General features: G+C 35.5%; 3 protein-coding genes across 4 annotated transcripts; all 3 read right to left on the bottom strand.

Moving 5' to 3' along the window:
• Positions 1–44: 44 nt before the first annotated feature.
• On the bottom strand, positions 45–1,977 carry LOC148554541 (uncharacterized). The gene is made up of 4 exons (XM_088492158.1): positions 1,905–1,977; positions 910–949; positions 645–677; positions 45–527 (listed from the first exon to the last, which is right to left on the bottom strand). Exons 1-4 carry the CDS (start codon positions 1,949–1,951, stop codon positions 339–341), a joined length of 309 nt encoding a protein of 102 aa, XP_088348284.1. The 5' UTR covers positions 1,952–1,977; the 3' UTR covers positions 45–338.
• Positions 1,738–4,818, bottom strand: TPK1 (thiamine pyrophosphokinase1). Its single transcript, XM_088492157.1, has 7 exons — positions 4,303–4,818; positions 3,762–4,139; positions 3,594–3,690; positions 3,014–3,086; positions 2,797–2,901; positions 2,426–2,675; positions 1,738–2,085 (listed from the first exon to the last, which is right to left on the bottom strand). Exons 2-7 carry the CDS (start codon positions 3,889–3,891, stop codon positions 1,967–1,969), a joined length of 774 nt encoding a protein of 257 aa, XP_088348283.1. The 5' UTR covers positions 3,892–4,139; positions 4,303–4,818; the 3' UTR covers positions 1,738–1,966.
• Positions 4,819–5,350: 532 nt separating this feature from the next.
• LOC107645624 (AAA-type ATPase family protein) lies at positions 5,351–14,839 on the bottom strand. Of its 2 annotated transcripts, XM_016349700.3 has the most exons (26): positions 14,453–14,839; positions 13,974–14,333; positions 12,948–13,064; positions 12,580–12,735; positions 11,733–12,397; positions 11,438–11,559; positions 11,264–11,355; positions 10,869–11,100; positions 10,695–10,749; positions 9,924–10,072; positions 9,759–9,829; positions 9,495–9,659; positions 9,331–9,402; positions 8,689–8,790; positions 8,510–8,599; positions 8,079–8,154; positions 7,880–7,976; positions 7,645–7,714; positions 7,219–7,398; positions 6,994–7,116; positions 6,829–6,912; positions 6,559–6,743; positions 6,221–6,359; positions 6,062–6,121; positions 5,830–5,934; positions 5,351–5,718 (listed from the first exon to the last, which is right to left on the bottom strand). In XM_016349700.3, the coding sequence occupies exons 1-26, from the start codon at positions 14,543–14,545 to the stop codon at positions 5,605–5,607; spliced, it is 3,774 nt and encodes a 1,257-aa protein (XP_016205186.1). In that variant the 5' UTR covers positions 14,546–14,839; the 3' UTR covers positions 5,351–5,604. The 2 variants fall into 2 exon arrangements, with proteins under 2 accessions (XP_016205186.1, XP_088345999.1); XM_088489873.1 differs by lacking the exons at positions 13,974–14,333; positions 14,453–14,839 and adding an exon at positions 13,546–13,830 and having other exon boundaries at positions 12,948–13,477.
• Positions 14,840–15,888: the final 1,049 nt, after the last annotated feature.

The raw sequence follows: 15,888 nt of genomic DNA, 5'->3' as shown, positions 1-15,888 counted from the left end.
TTTCATCGTCCATACTCGAACTTAAAAAGAAAAGGAGGTATATAGGCAACAAAAATAGATAATAAATTTGAAAACATTAACCAAGCTCGATCATAGTGTCACTAACATTGCTAAGTTAGTACTTCAGCTTTGAAAGCTCGAAAGATCAAGTTCAAGATCTTCAAAACTACTTCAACATGAGTACTAACTAGTTCAGATCACCCAAAAACAATCGTGTACAAGTGATGGAACACATCTAAAATTTTAACACATTGCTCTTCAATGACTTTTCCATTGAGGGGAAAATAAAGAAAAGCTAGTTTTTCAATAGTAATAATAAGGAAGGCCTAGAAGCTTCCTTAATTAATATGATAGCAACAAAGAAAGACATCCAATACTAAAATCCAAGGATGTATAGGGAAAAGGACAGTGAATTTGCAGCTGATAGGAATAAAAAGAGGCAGAAGCGCTTCTAAATAAGTACCAAACTGGCCCATCTGAAATCTCTCATTTAACTTGTTCAAATCAACCTCTACCTCGCCCTGTGCCTACCAAACAAAGCAAAGACAAAGACATTGGATGATATTCATAACAAGATCCAACTTTCAGGAACCAATTTGGAAAGAAAAGAAAATAATGAAAAGTTGATATCTCCAACCAGGTACCCCTTCCACGACCCATGCTAGGTGGCTTGCGATCTGAAAAGGTGTTTTTGATTAAAAAAAACTTCTAGATTATGGTAACTGGGTTGTCACACAAACAGCATACTGTAATATGTGGTTAAAATAACTCATTACGATTGCAAATTTAAAAAAATATATAACTTTGACCATGTTAAACATAGCAATCTTATTATTTCCCTTATCCGTCACCTAGTCATTTGAAAAATATCAAGATCAACAACCAACTTGATGTCAAAATAATGCTTACCTGCACAGCTCTTGGTTTTTCCCTGAACTTTGTCAATAACCTAAAATAATAGGCATTAAAGCACCAATTAGTGGTTAGCTACAACACAACACTCATAAAACAATTTTCAAACGCAATTTAAAACCAATGATTTCCACAAATAAACAGCAAACTCATCCTTGTGGCCGTGGTTCAGCATTTTCCAAATCTATTCTCCATTTTTTATTTTCAAAAAGATATTCAAGAAAAAAGTCTCAACAGAGTGTACAGACCTCGTCGGGAACTCGAAGGAAATTAATTGTATTGCTTTTAATGTAGCAATCAGGCCTTTAAAAGTTGACCAAAGACTATATTTTAAAGTATAAATAGCATTTTTCTAATACTAATTAGAATAGAGTGACAAATAAACTCGAAAATTTATACTTCATACAGATTAGTTTTCATACAGATTAGTTTTAATGAAAAAATACTAATAAAGTTGATATTTTTTTAAAGACTAATTTGTCTAAAATGTAAATCTTCAAGAGTTTATTTGGATCAATTTTTAACTGAATTAAATAAAGCTAAAAACTCGAAAGATATATATTCTTGTTTTTATATATTATTTTTTGAAAATATTAAAAAGATAAAAAAATAAAAGAAATTATTTAAAATTTGAAAAGATAATTAAAAAGGTAGTCAGAATTCCTAATATTTTCAAACAATATTACATCCAGATTCCCTACCAATTTGGTTACGGTGTATTTAAGGCCAACAATCTCATCGGTTTCTGGATTCTAATATTGTTCTGCTAAAATTTCATTCATAGATAACAATGAAATATACAACTAAGCCAAGGAATGTAGGGGATTTCTTTGAAACCTGGATCTTCAAGGCATTATTTTATTTGTAAATAGAATTTTCCACATCAAACCAAAACGAATGACTTCCATCCCACCCATATTTGACATTAAAATGTAAAGAATGAAACATAAGAAAAAGCCAGCAGAACCTCTGGCCTTTAAATAGAATATGACCTGTCCGTATAGATGTGGAAGATCAGAAATACAAAAGTAATATGCATTGTAACATCTAAAAGCTACAGTTTCTTGATAGAAATAGTCCAAAGAAGATCTGAATCAGACTCTACTGTTACAATATCCCCTTTTACAATATTTGAGGTGCTTATTAAACCTCCAAATTTCATCTCCGTGTCATCTGAAAATAGCCAAAATAAGATTTTACTAGTAAGACTACACTGGAAAACAATATCAGAAACAGGGTGATTAAAAGAAAATGAATTCTTCAATAAGTGCTTTATTTACTTTTTATAGATTAGGAATGCAGGACAGTGAGACCATCTTGTACACTGATTATGATTAAAAAATCACATAGGAATCAAATTTGACAGAGGAATATCACTGGCAATGACTACCATTCCACCCAATGAAAGAGCCACATGAAGCAGTTCCTCACTCATTTACAGGTTTAAGGGTTTATGATTATTATATTAAGATTATTAACCATTAGCATTATTGTTAAACAATGATTTACTTACTGAGGTCCCACTGGAGTCCGGTGGTGGTAGAACTTGCAGATGGCATCCCAATGGGAATAAGTCCACAATGCGGACCCTCGACGGAAGATTGAATAACTATCTCATGGCGGTGATTCTTTGGAAGAAGCTGAATAAGGCAATCATCAGATAGAAGGATAATTCGTGTGCTGGAGAATCGGCAGAGAACATTGATATTTCCCATCTCATGGTCAAATCTCCCACCAAGAGCTCCAGCAACAAGAATACACAACTGCCATTAAAACCATCAAACAATTTCCCATGATATCATTTCTTTACAACCAAATTCTGATACTATAGCAGACTTAATTCTTTATAACTATTAAGAAATTAACCGAGTGGACAGAACTTACAGCTGATTCATCAGTATTTGGTGTTGTTAGGTCACGTAAGTATGCTACACATTTGTGCAAATCGGTAGTATCCTGATCATGAGAAGCATCAAGTATCTTTGTCCCCTGCAGGAAGCAAAGTAGCATAAGAGCTTTGAAACGATGCAAATAGAACAATATGAAATAAAACAAATTGTAATGTGGTATGAACTATGAAGCATAATGAGAGATGGCATACAAGGTTTGTATAGAAATGAAGGACATCTTTCCTGATAGAATCCATGTCGCCTTTGATTACATCTGGCTTGTACCTGTGTCAAGAAGAACCAAGCAAGTTAGAGCAGAGATTAGAGGAATAGAAAGGGGGCAATTTCCGTTCTCAACCCATGACCAATATGAGCTCGAAGTTTCCTTCGTAACTCGCGGAACTTCTTCGCAATGGCTCCGTTCCATGCCTCATTTCAAAGGGAACCTCAAAGTGGCTCTATTTCATTATATTCCACCCAAATCAAAATTTCACTCATTTTAGATCCCGCTCTTTGGTGTCAGTGAGATAAGAGATGTTGTTTCTAGTCTATCTCTTTCTATTTCTATATAGAAATATGGAAGGTTGAAAAATCATTATATAAATATATGGATTGAAAATTAGATAATAATCCGCAGATTGCAATAGATAATAAAAAACAGAGGTTTGCGATGATATTTCAATCTTTTATACTGGATAATCTAGTATACTTATGCATGAAGATAATGAATTTGGTCGTTGTGGTGACTCTATTATGGATTTCTGAGCACATTCTCCATAGGGCCCAACTGACCTGGAGCGAACTTGGGAAGGATGTTGAAGAGGGAAGAGAAGAGGCATTTCATCAAACACCCTGTTGGCACCTCCATCAGCACACACTCGCACCTGCGCTGTACCAGCAAAAACAAAGTCAAGAAGAAGAAGAATATGTATGGAATCATGGATGGAGGAATCTACTTACCGTGGTCCCAAAGGAGAGCAGCGAATCTAGGAAGACGTTGATTGAGGACCACAAGAGCGTACCTCATACAACGAGTATCGTTGCTGTTGGGAGGAAGAAGGAACCTTGAACAGTGACGCATCACCTCCATGGCTTCTTGACTTGGATTCCAACGTCACATCCGCTTTGTTCCGTTCCGTTTTTGAATATGAATGCAAATAATAAATGAAGGGAGCCACTCAGTCAACAACCAACTACCCAGCTCCTCATGCCTCAAATTACAATTCCACCCTTTCCCTTTTACATGATGCAACTTGAAATAGAAACTATTAATCACTGTCTTAGGTTCTATCTAAAGACTTCACAAATTTGGAAAAGCCTTGGATCTAATTTATTTTTCTTAGATAGCAATTTAAATTTCAGAAAAAGCCTTCAAACAGCTTAAGGATCATGATTTTTTTTTTCAGCTGAAATTTGATGGGTTTAGAAGGATCGAAACACTGCAGTTTTCAATGCAAGTGAACCTTGGAGCAAGAAAAAGGCGGTTTATCTTATTTGACACTCGGATCGTTATTATTATTATTTTTTTTTCAATTTCAAATTACTCAAAGGAATTTGAGTGCATGGCAACTTCCACCTTCAAATATATTCAAAGTGGATCGTGATGCAAGCTTCAGGGATAGGGACAATGTTGGAGGTTTTGGGTGGTGTTTGATTCTGGATAATCTAGCCAATTGGTTACTCGGTTGCTCAGACTCTATTCCTGAAAATAACATCCTTAAATGTGAGCTTTTTGCTATTTGACGCGGTTTTTTACTGGCTTGGAATCATAGTTATAGGGATGTTATCTTCAAAACAAACAGCTTGAAACCTTTTATTCTAATTCAACAAGAAGCCGTCCTTCGTGTTTAGAAAAGATAAAAGACTTGCACAGAAAGATTAACGATGTTCAGAGAAATTGGACTGCAAATGTAACACTTATTTAGCACACTGCAAATGTCGCTGCAAAAAAAAAAAAAAAAAACTCCTTTTCCTTATCCTTCTTTTTTGTTACTCAGACACCAACAAAAAATACAGTATACATAACTTTGGTGAGTTTTAGGGTTAAACTCAATTGAAAAGGATGATGGAGCCTTAATCATTTTTGGATTTTAATTGACAAATAGAAAAGTGTTTTTTGGGCCCACTGACAGCAAGTATGCCTAAATTATCTTCGGGCAATAACCAACACCTAATGAATCAAGTCCCGTTTATATTGGCTAACAACAAACTGATCCGTGTCAAATTAATTCTTAGCCACCATGGGGAAAAAAAAACTAACACCTAATAAACGGTTGGGAAATAAGTAAACCATGGTTATCGAATCGCGATGGTTTAACTCTAGGCTATTGGGACTATTACAATATTACAATGAAATTTGATAGATCCAGCCCATTCCTATATATATCCTCATAGCCATGCGAAAAATGAAAATCACATGCCACGCCACGCCACGCCATACAATTTAATAATATTTCAATTTTTTAAAACAAAAGGAATGGTATTATATACAAGGGAGAAGAGAATAATATCATATCATAATAAAGCAATTTGATCATATGAGATATAACTTATAAGGACCCTAAAAAATTATGCTTCTTTTTCTTAATTGCCGGAGAATATTTAACAAATCTACTACCATTTTTATGAAAAATTTGGTGAGAGTAAAATAAAAGAAGGGAAAACCTATGAGCCTATGATACAAAGGTGCCCAGTGGTGGCTGATCTTGTTGGCACCACTTGGGTGATAGAAGAGTAATAATGTCTAACCAAGAAATGCTATACACTTAAGGAGAAGAAGCAGATTTTCTTTCTTTCTCTGCCTTTACATGAAATAGCTCAAAGATCTCGTTCTCCTTGATCCACCTTCTCCATAAAGGTCGTTCCATTGAAGTAGCTCGTTCATATTCAACGAATCTGACGAGAAGCTCGCACACACCTGCAACAACGACCACATAGATTAAGACGAAATGTCGGCCGCAAAAATATGTAACTGGATCTGAGTTCCTCACAAGGAATGCTGCTTCATATGTGAAAGGTCTTAACATACCTGCTCTTGTGCATATCTCAAATCATCCATCTTTAAGGAACGGACATCAGCACTGCTACATAATCCAGGTAAGGGTCTGTTCTCGGCCAATGCTACACTTCTCTCCTGAAACAATGTTAATGAATTAACAGTTTTGAATTTGACATGGTGCAGTCAAACTAGGATTATTGTTCATTTCAAAAGAATTAGACAGAATTCAAACAATGTTAATGTAGTATATGTATGGACTTACTTCTTTTTCCTTTTCCAAGATCTCTCTTATTGGGCAATAAGCTGCTGTTACACACAGATTCTGCAACCAAAACAGAAATCACAAGGAAAATGAGAATCTTTCAAGCAGAACCAGGTACTATCTTATCTAGCAAATGAGAATGAGTGCAGAAGAGAAGACCTTTAGGTCACTCCCCGAATATCCATCAGTCATATTTGCTATTTCTTCCAAATGAACATCCGGTGCCAAATCTTCTTTTGCTAAGATGACTCTCAGAATTTTTTCCCTGTTTGGAGCATCTGGCAAATTAACCATAAATCTGCATGTTTGAAGATGAAAGACCAGCAATTAGTACACAACCTGTAAAATCTTATAGAATAACAAGAGCTTTTCTTCAATGGGACAAAATATACTTTGGTTGTTGATGATCCAAGTTCCCTATGAATCATAGCCATTGAAAATTTGAGCCAATGGCTGAAGTTAGCACTTAGAATAGGATATTAAAATAGTATGTTTACCTTCTTGGAAGCCTCCTAATAACAGCCTCATCAAGATCAAAGGGCCTATTTGTAGCAGCGAGAACAAGTACACGCTCTTTATCTTTTGTTCGCAGGCCATCCCAATTCATCATGAACTCATTCTTCATTTTACGCATAGTCTCATGTTCGCCAGGAGTTTCACGTCTTCCTAACATACTGTCGACCTGACACACATAAAAAAAGATTAAACCAGGAAAAAAATACAGAAAAAGATAACAGAAAAGGAATACACATAAATGCGATGCTAACCTCATCGACAAAAATAACACTTGGGGCAATCTTGCTGGCTAGAGAAAAGACAGCTTTGACATATTTTTCTCCTTCCCCAAACCACTGGAAAAAAAAACTCCATGTCACCACAGCACAAAATAGAAAAATACAACAAAAAGAATTCCCATTTCAAAACATTAAAACCTTTGAAGTAATGCTAGACATTGAAATGTTAATAAAGTTGGCTCCAGCCTCGGTTGCTACAGCCTTCGCAAGCATTGTCTTTCCAGTACCAGGGGGCCCAAAGAGCAGTATTCCCTTGCAGGGCTACACCAAAGTAATTGCAATGAGATGCTATAATACAGGTCAAAATCTGCTTGAAAATGGATGACATACAAGTGTAATATTGACAGAAAAGGAAGTCCCCACCTTAGCCAACTGTCCTTTGCTAAAGAGTTCAGGTCTCTGTAGAGGAAGCATGACCAACTCCTTCAAGGTGTCCTTCACATTTTCTAAAGCCCCAATATCATCAAAAGTGACCCCAATATCACTTGGAGGAATCACATCAGCAAGCAGTTTTTTCTCAAATTCATTCTCAGTAACCACATCCTAGCAAAATGGGGAGGGGGAAAAAAAACAACAATAAATATTAAGAATTGAAGAATAGTCCCCATATATTTCAGTAAAGAACCACCATCGAAACAAGTACTTGAAGTTTCATTTAAAAAATTTGTTTACAAGGCAACATGTTTACGAGGCTACGATGCAAAATTCAATTACAGTAGGCGGTGCTGAAGATTTGATTCAAACAGTAACAGGGACAACAAACGAGATGAAAATCAGCGATTAGATTACCTTCAGCGATTTCTTTGAATTCTTGTTTTCGCCTTCAATGCCCTGTAGAATGTTCAGCCCATACTTAAGGCTGAACCAATAAATGTAAAATAAGTGTTACAAGATGAATTGAAGTTCATATAAAATGTAAAATAGTGTTTACAGGTGAACTTAAGTTCACATAATTCTATTTGTTTTACTGCTTAATTTTCTTAGGGTCAATAGGAGGGAGATATATAAAAATTATTAGAACAACCTTTCTGCAGATATCACAAGCTTAGAGTCTTTGACAGAACCCTCAGCCGAATGCATAAAATGGTGACTTATAGCCCAGCCAATGATTTTTTCCACACCTAGTATAAAGAAGGAAGAGATATCATTGGTAGCTCGCATAAATATCAATATTTCCATGTATAGTGGGATAATTAGTTCATTCAAACTTCACAAACACTAACTTTCTGCTGTTAGAGCTTGATCTTTGATGCAGAGTGTCTCAAGTTCAGGACATTCCAGTCCAATTCGGTTGAGAACCTGAAATCACGTAAGAATCTTACATGTTTGTCAAATAGAAATACCATTGCAAGACAATAAAACTATCATGGTGTCTGAGAAACCATCGTCAAGTAGATCATTTTATTTTTTGCAGAGAAAGTTCAATTATTTAACAGCAATTCTATGCCATATTAAGAATTAGAAATTTACAAAACCCAAAAGTACAAGCTATTAATGACCAAGATGGGTAAAAAAGGAAGAAATGCCTCATAATAAACTTTTAAGATGACTAATGAGAGAAAAATGTTGATCCTACATGCAGATGGAAAAAAAAAAAAGCAAAACAGATGTAGATGATGCAAAAATTATCATAACATATCATCACGAGACTCACTGTTCGAATGCTGACAGTATTGGATTGAGCCTTCATAGTCTCAATATCTCGTTCCAACTGCTGCTTCCAATCAGAAAGCAAAAGCTCATCCTGTACAAGTTTGGAAATAAAATTGAATCCGTGAAATGTAAATAGCAACAATATAAATTGCACAATTAAATTCATCTAACAAGTGATACCTCAGGAAGTTGTATTGGCACCCTATTCGGAAAAAGGCGAGTAAGTTGCTTTACTGCTTTGGGACTTTCTTTGCTCCTATCAAGCAATCTAGTGAACTTATCCTAAACAAGGACACGTGGTAACATTGTAGTACATTAGTAAGTAATCCTTTGTGCTGCAACAATGTAGGACCAGCACCGCTGTGGCCTATGGCTACACATAAAATCTTGTTTACAAAGAGAAAGGAAGACAAGAAATCCTCCTAACAAAACTTTCCAACATGAAAGCAAATATAGAAATAAACCACACAAAAGAAACCATGTTTACCATAAAATAGCATTGCACACTTTGTTTTCACTAAGGTATTTCCTGTAAGGTCATCACTTATCAGTACCTTTAAGTAGTTAGTAGCCAAAATTAAGCCTAATTTAGTGGATTAGGCTACATTTTAGCCACTCACTCAACCAAATGTTGCATTTTTTAATCATGCCAAAGCTCAAGAAAACCAACCATTAACCAAACAAAGCAATTAATTGTGGTTTAATTTGTCACACCAATGACACCAAATAATAGTGCATATAAAGTAGTGTGAGTATTTTATCATTTCCATATCAGGACTACGTGAATCAAGATACATCAAGGAAAGGCTAATATTATTTTACCGGGAAAGAAAGATCAAGTAATGCTGCTGGATTGCCCCCAAGCTTTGTTAACAGAATGCCAGCATGTGTGGTCTGGAAACATAAAGATTGAGCCATCAAAGTCAGAAGAAATATATTCTCAAAACTCATAAGTTAGCTAACATAATACAATAATCAAACAGCACCTTGTCCTTTCGACTATCGAGCTGAGTATGTGAGCCAATTACAACAACATTTTGTGGTAAGCTTTCAAGTTTACTCTTCAAAATGTCTGAATTACCAATGATCGCCTTCTCAACATCTTTAATGAAAACAACTAGTGCAGCACTTTTACTCTGATTGGAGACAACCTATACACACAATTAAAAAAAATCAGTGAAGGATGCTAACGTCTTACAATCTCAGGTAAGAGCCAAGACAATTATTGGAAAATGTAGCAGTAAGGCCACCTCAAAAACATCATTAACTGCGATCTTGTCAAAGTCATCTCCTCCAGAACCATCCCGCAGTAACTGATTAGCTGCAATATAAATCATCAATGAATTTTAAACACAAATATAGCATGAAAATGACAATACTTGCCAAAGAAACACCAAACAGACAGAGAGAATCACCGGAACAAAAGTATCCGCGATCGCCTTCACAAAGGCCTCCAAGATCATTGCCATCTGGAATTGATCTATCGAACCTAACCCCAATTTTTGAAGACCCATTATCTTCAAATGCGAGGAGAATTCTGCCACGGGAGCCATGGCTTGGCCCTCTGCAAATATAGTGAAAGTATATAAAAGAATTCTTAGTTTCCCCCACCAAAAAAAAAAAAAAAAAAAAACTCTCTCAAAAGAAGTAATAGCATAGGACTTAACTAGAACATATTTACACAAGTTCTTAGAAGTTTTTTCCTTTTTTTCCCCGTTCTCCCTCAAGGCATATATATACATTATTGCATAGCAAAATTTCTTTTAGAATATAGGGAATTGACACAAATAGAAGTTTCATTAGCAATGTAAACAGAAAACTGCATAAGATATGGAAACAAAAATGAATATTGTAGCAAAGCTGACTAGTCTCTCTGCAAAGCATAAATGGAAACTACAATGAAAGCATGAAACATATCCATGGCCGGAGCACAAGAAAGAAGCCATAAACACAATTCTTTCACAAAGTACATTACATCCACTAAGCTACAAGCAAAATACACAGGGAGATAGAGAAAGGTAAAATCTAAACCTCTGAATTGAAAAAAGAAAAAAATTGACAGTGAATTTGAAAAAAAAAACTATTAAAATGCTGCCAAAGATGAGCTTCTAGTTCATGAGTATTTCCCTCCTACACAAAGAAAAAGAGGGAAAATATTATAATAATTCTTCCATTACACAAATTACCTAGTTTGTGGCGATGAGGGTGAATGAATGTGACCAATAAATTTTACTCGATCACCTGCAATATATATAAGAATGAATACATTAAATATTTTAAAATTCTTCATATGAAATTGAATGAAATGATAAGATGTCATGCTGCAGATAGTACTCGGTTGCGTGGAAATAACAGCATACCATTTTTAAGAATAGTAGCTTTTGATGAGCTGACATTAGTCTCTAGCTTCACCCACCCTGGAGAACAGAATGTGGATCCACCAATAATTTGACCATCAACACTAGAGACTAGTTTAGAGACTGATTTCTTGTGCTGTGATGTGGAAACCTGAGTACTTCTCTTAGCAACTGCAGGTGTTCTTTCAGGCTTTGCACTTTCTTTAGCATTGTGCACTTCTGTTAATGATGTGCCCTGGGAAGAACAAATTGTTATTGGAAACAATTATTATTAATGCACTTTAATGCAATTCAGTAAGAAACCATCTGAGGAGAACCAAGAAAAATTCAGGAAAGATAATGAAGCATGGAAGAGTCATAAAATTATCCTAGAGAACATCTATATAGTCAAAACATACACTAGATAGCAAAAGAGAATCCACAATTAGTATGCTGGCAGAAAAATGCTTAGCAAGTGCCTTGGACAAAGTTTCCTGGTATATTTCAGAGCCTGCACAAGAATCATATAGAACTAAATCACTCTTCATTACTTAAAAGGGAAAACATAAGTATAAATAAGTATGACAGACTACCTGCTGGACCAGATAATAATATCCGTGGGGACACTGAAGAGAGGTTTGAAGCATATTTTCCAAAGCCTTTGCTTTTCAGATGCATATAAGTAGAAGCAATCAAAACATTCTTTGTCGTATCACTGAAACAATAGAAAACCTCATAATCAGTCCCAAATAGAACTTCAATCCAGAAAGAATAGTAATGTATCAGCAGCTTATATGTAATCTAATTATAAACAAAATAGAGGTACCTTTTAGTTAAGGTCCAATCAAATTAGAGACTAATTAATTGCAAAATAGAAATTGTTTGCACCTTAGATAATATGGGAAAGTTTCAAAAGACACATCAATATCTTCATGACTAAGAATTCCTTGTTTCAAACTGTCCTTAAGTGCTTGCTGCTTAGAAGATGCCAATACTGTCGGGGAATCAATATACTTAAGAAGTAGTTCTCTTAACTCACTTTTCTCTTCAGATATCTTGTAAATATTATCTAATTCAGGACAAGGGCCAGCAAACATCCGCAGCAATGGTCGTAATTGATCACTACCCCCACTTGTCTTCCCAACATCTGCATTCAGAGTAGAACTTGCCATGCTATCAACATTAGAATTTTTCTCAACAGTTGTAGAGGATGCAGGAACAGTTTTCTCAGCGGAAAAAACTCCTGCTGGTTCATTAATGCTGGTACCATCCTTCACTGTATTATCTGGAATGCCATCCTCATTGCCAGGAGATAGTGATGAAACCCCAGCAGTTTGTTGGACATTATTGCAAGTTTTACCAGAAGGTGTGATGAGTGATATATCTTTGTGAACATTAGACAAAGAGGCCAACATCGATGCTCCATCAACAGTTGAAGGGTCACTAGATCTAGCTTCAATCTGCATTCCTCTTATTAGATCACTTTGGGCTTCTAAAATACTTAGAGAAGGCACACCAGTAGTAGCATTAATATTGGTGAGCTGCTGACATATCTAAATTCAACACTAAGGTGCCCAACAAATATCCACATAAAACAGTCTATATTGAACAGGTTTCCTCGTGAAGTCAACACAAAAACAAGCACAAAAGGAAGGAGATAACAAGAACTAAAAGGTTAAAGGGATCATTTTTTCCAAGTATGGCACAATGATGCTTGAAACATGGGAAAGGATACATATATTACATAAGCATGCTTGCCATAAATGTTGAAGACCACCTCATCACCTCCGCTCAAAACCACTCGGGCATTCTTTCGATACATCTTGCCATTAACTTGAACAGTACCTTTACTCCCTGTGATTTCTAGTAATGCAAAAGATGAACCTCCATGCTATGCAGATAAAATCACAATAGAGGTCAGTAATAACAACAACAACAACAACAACAATATAACTTCTTCAGTTCAGAAATTTTCAAACCTGTCAATCCATAAAAAATATTCATTCTTTTTAATACATGTCACCCAATATCTAAAATATACTTTTTCAGTTGGAGATGGATTCTTTTCCACAACAAAGCTGTACAAATGACAGGAAATTATACCTCAATGTGGCTCAACTTGCACAAAACATTACTAACAGCTGGATCTTTAAGCCACAAATGGCACTGACGGCCTTGACCCACAGTGAACAGAGGTTCACACAAGGTGAGATGAGGATTCTGAAGAACCATGAGTAACAAAAGAAGATTAATTCCAAACCTACAACAGTACAACAAGGAATAGCAGAACTCTAATAAGAAGACAGAACCAAAGTCCACATCCCAGTTGCGTTCATTTCAAGCCAGTAACAAACAGAAGATACCCCCAAGTATGTGTCTTTGTGTGTGTATGTGTATGAGAGAGAGAGAGAGAGAGAGAGAGAGAGATCAAACCCCTTAACTTTTGACATTCAATTCTAACTGGAAATTGGAAATAACAGCGATGGCAAGTACATATAATATGAATGAATGCACATATAGAATAGGGGCATCCACACCCCATGATATCGAAGTGCCCTAAGGGAGGAACTGGGCTGAAATTGCCAAACAATGCAGTTAGCTTCATGATCATTCATCCCACAGCTGTCACCAGACTAAAAAGAAGGCAAATGTCACTTTTCTAACAAGGCAACATCTGCAAACCACAATACTTTGTACTAACATGAGCACTGTAAGCATATGACTGAGTACAACATCCATTCTGGTCAAAGGATGTTAGTCCTAACACAAAAATTGCTTCATTGCAGACAACTGAGTACAACTGAGTGTTGACTCTTCCTTCAGCTAACACACAAGAATTCTCAGGCTGGCATAAGCAGCATTTTGACCTTTAGCTTTCTTTCACCTCCCATCCTCTTAAGGACCTCAATCACTCTATTAGCACACCCACCAAAGATGACACAAACACACTACTCGCTACGGAAGTCCTAAGATGCCAAAGATCAAACTAAGAACATGCAAACAGTGAGACAAAACAATACAATCAAGAGCATATAGATGCTGAAACTAAAAAAACTATCGGATTAAGAACATGCAAAAAGAATGAACTAAAGAATCAAGAACATGCAGCGAGTGAAACAAAGCATAAACCTCTGAGCACTGAGAGATAAGCATCCCCCAAGTGACCTTCGGTCCTGCCATGGCAGAATTAGCGGAGCGTTTCTTTGAACGAGGAAGCTCATCTACGGCGGCGGCGGCGGCGGCGCCAGCCACCTCGGTCTTGTCGGCTTCTTTGGCGTCCAAAGACTCCGGCAAGGCCATGACCACCTCTTCAACGGGCGGAGAAGGAGACTTGTCTGCATCGCAAACGTTCACAACCTCCTTCAACGAACTCGTATCTTGCAGATCAGAGGAACGTAGGTCCGAGTCACCAGATCCATCTCCAGATTCGTTGGCAGCATCGAGAATCTCCTCAGAGGGAAGAACAGCTGATGCGGCGTCCTGGGTCACCTAGAAGTTTCATAACAAGGTCGTGAATTTCACCGAAATTCAGATACCCATTTGAGAGATGAAGGAGTTTACGTTGAAATCGAATTGCGGGGTCGCGGGAAATTCAGTAAAGACGGTACCTTTGATCGTTTAGCGTTGGGAGAAGAAGGCGAAGGAAGAGAGCGCTTGGAGGAAGAAGACGAGACGGAAGAGCTGCGTCTGGTTTCGACCATGATTACGACGGTGACGGTGACGGTGACGGTGACGGCGGCTGTCGGAGATTCCCTTCTGTTGGTTTCTCTGATCCGAACAGAGTTCGCCGAATGAAAAGAGAATCGGAGAGAGAAAGAACGAAAGAGGTTTGTGACTCTGTTTCTGAATAATTGTAGCAGATCCCCTTATCAAGCTTTGTGTTCTTGATTTTATACGTAGAAAAATTGAAAATCATCATCATAATAATAAATCACGTAAAGAAGTTGAATTATTACAAATTCAATAATAATGATGATATATTAAATATTATTATAATGGATAATTCTCACTACTATACTTTAATATTTTATTGCTATTGCTATTGACTAATAATACAAGACTACAAAAAAAACATTTAACTGATTAATACTTTCTTTTGTCTTATATTTAAATTAACATTAGTTAATTCTTATTTGTTACATTAAAAATATTAGTTTTATTATTTTTCTTTATTTATTTGCTCGCACTGGTTAATTAAAATAATTGAGAGGTCAAGTAGGAAAGGGTTGTTTGTGAATGTGAAGCAATGAGCAGAAGAGAAATAAATAAATAAAATAAATAAAAGAAATATCCAAGAACAGGAAGTAGTAGGTTGTGTTAGTGAGTTTGTTGGAGGGTTGTGTGGAAACCTGGAAGGATAGTAGCACATCATTAGCAAATAAACAGTTAATAATTTTAGTGAAAAATAAAAAATTAACTATCCTTAATTTAAATGTAAATAAATATACAAGAAAAATATTGATTAATTAATATTTTTTAGAATTTAATTTTGATGCAATTTTACATATGCGTCTAATTACGTAATGCTATATAGTCAGTAAATATTATTATTTTTTACTAGCACTTAGTTAGTAATTTGCACCCATATTTACAGATATCTTACACACAAAAAGTATATAATTTATACCTATATTTACTAAAATATTGTATATATAAATCAATATAATTTACACATATAAATCAATATAATTTATATCCACATTTTTCAAAATTTATACAAATAAATTAGTAAAATGATAATTTAGTATTTATACTGACCAAATAATAACAAAAAATATTAAAATTTATGGCTCCAAAAATTTCTCACAAAAATAACTGTCTTTGATATTAACTGGATAAATAATTATTTAAAAAAACGAATATAATTACACAATTATATAAAATATTTTATATTTTATATTCTCAATCCATCAAATTGAAACTCGATTTCTTATATGAAATTATTTTAGTACTGTGTCTTAAATTACATACTGCAAAAACATGGGACAAAATTCTGATATTCTAATCCCAAGTGATGAATTTTGTTTATGTGGAAAATTGTTTC

This window comes from Arachis ipaensis, chromosome B6, assembly GCF_059453495.1.
Source record: "Arachis ipaensis isolate K30076 ecotype BB chromosome B6, ASM5945349v1, whole genome shotgun sequence".
NCBI lineage: Eukaryota > Viridiplantae > Streptophyta > Magnoliopsida > Fabales > Fabaceae > Arachis > Arachis ipaensis.
The sequence above is the reverse complement of the archived record's forward strand: the minus strand, read 5'-3'. Positions and strand labels throughout refer to the sequence as shown.

Coding starts and splice junctions, on each gene's coding strand:
- LOC148554541 (XM_088492158.1), bottom strand. CDS start 1,951: ATGCATATTACTTTTGTATTTCTGATCTTCCACATCTATACGGACAG. Junction 950..1,904: donor TTCCACATCTATACGGACAG/GTCATATTCTAT, acceptor CTATTATTTTAG/GTTATTGACAAAGTTCAGGG. Junction 678..909: donor AAAAACCAAGAGCTGTGCAG/GTAAGCATTATT, acceptor ACACCTTTTCAG/ATCGCAAGCCACCTAGCATG.
- TPK1 (XM_088492157.1), bottom strand. CDS start 3,891: ATGGAGGTGATGCGTCACTGTTCAAGGTTCCTTCTTCCTCCCAACAGC. Junction 2,902..3,013: donor TTCATTTCTATACAAACCTT/GTATGCCATCTC, acceptor TGCTTCCTGCAG/GGGACAAAGATACTTGATGC. Junction 2,086..2,425: donor CGGACTCCAGTGGGACCTCA/GTAAGTAAATCA, acceptor GGCTATTTTCAG/ATGACACGGAGATGAAATTT.
- LOC107645624 (XM_016349700.3), bottom strand. CDS start 14,545: ATGGTCGAAACCAGACGCAGCTCTTCCGTCTCGTCTTCTTCCTCCAAG. Junction 9,403..9,494: donor TCGATAGTCGAAAGGACAAG/GTGCTGTTTGAT, acceptor TTATGTTTCCAG/ACCACACATGCTGGCATTCT. Junction 7,977..8,078: donor TCAAGCTCTAACAGCAGAAA/GTTAGTGTTTGT, acceptor TCTTTATACTAG/GTGTGGAAAAAATCATTGGC.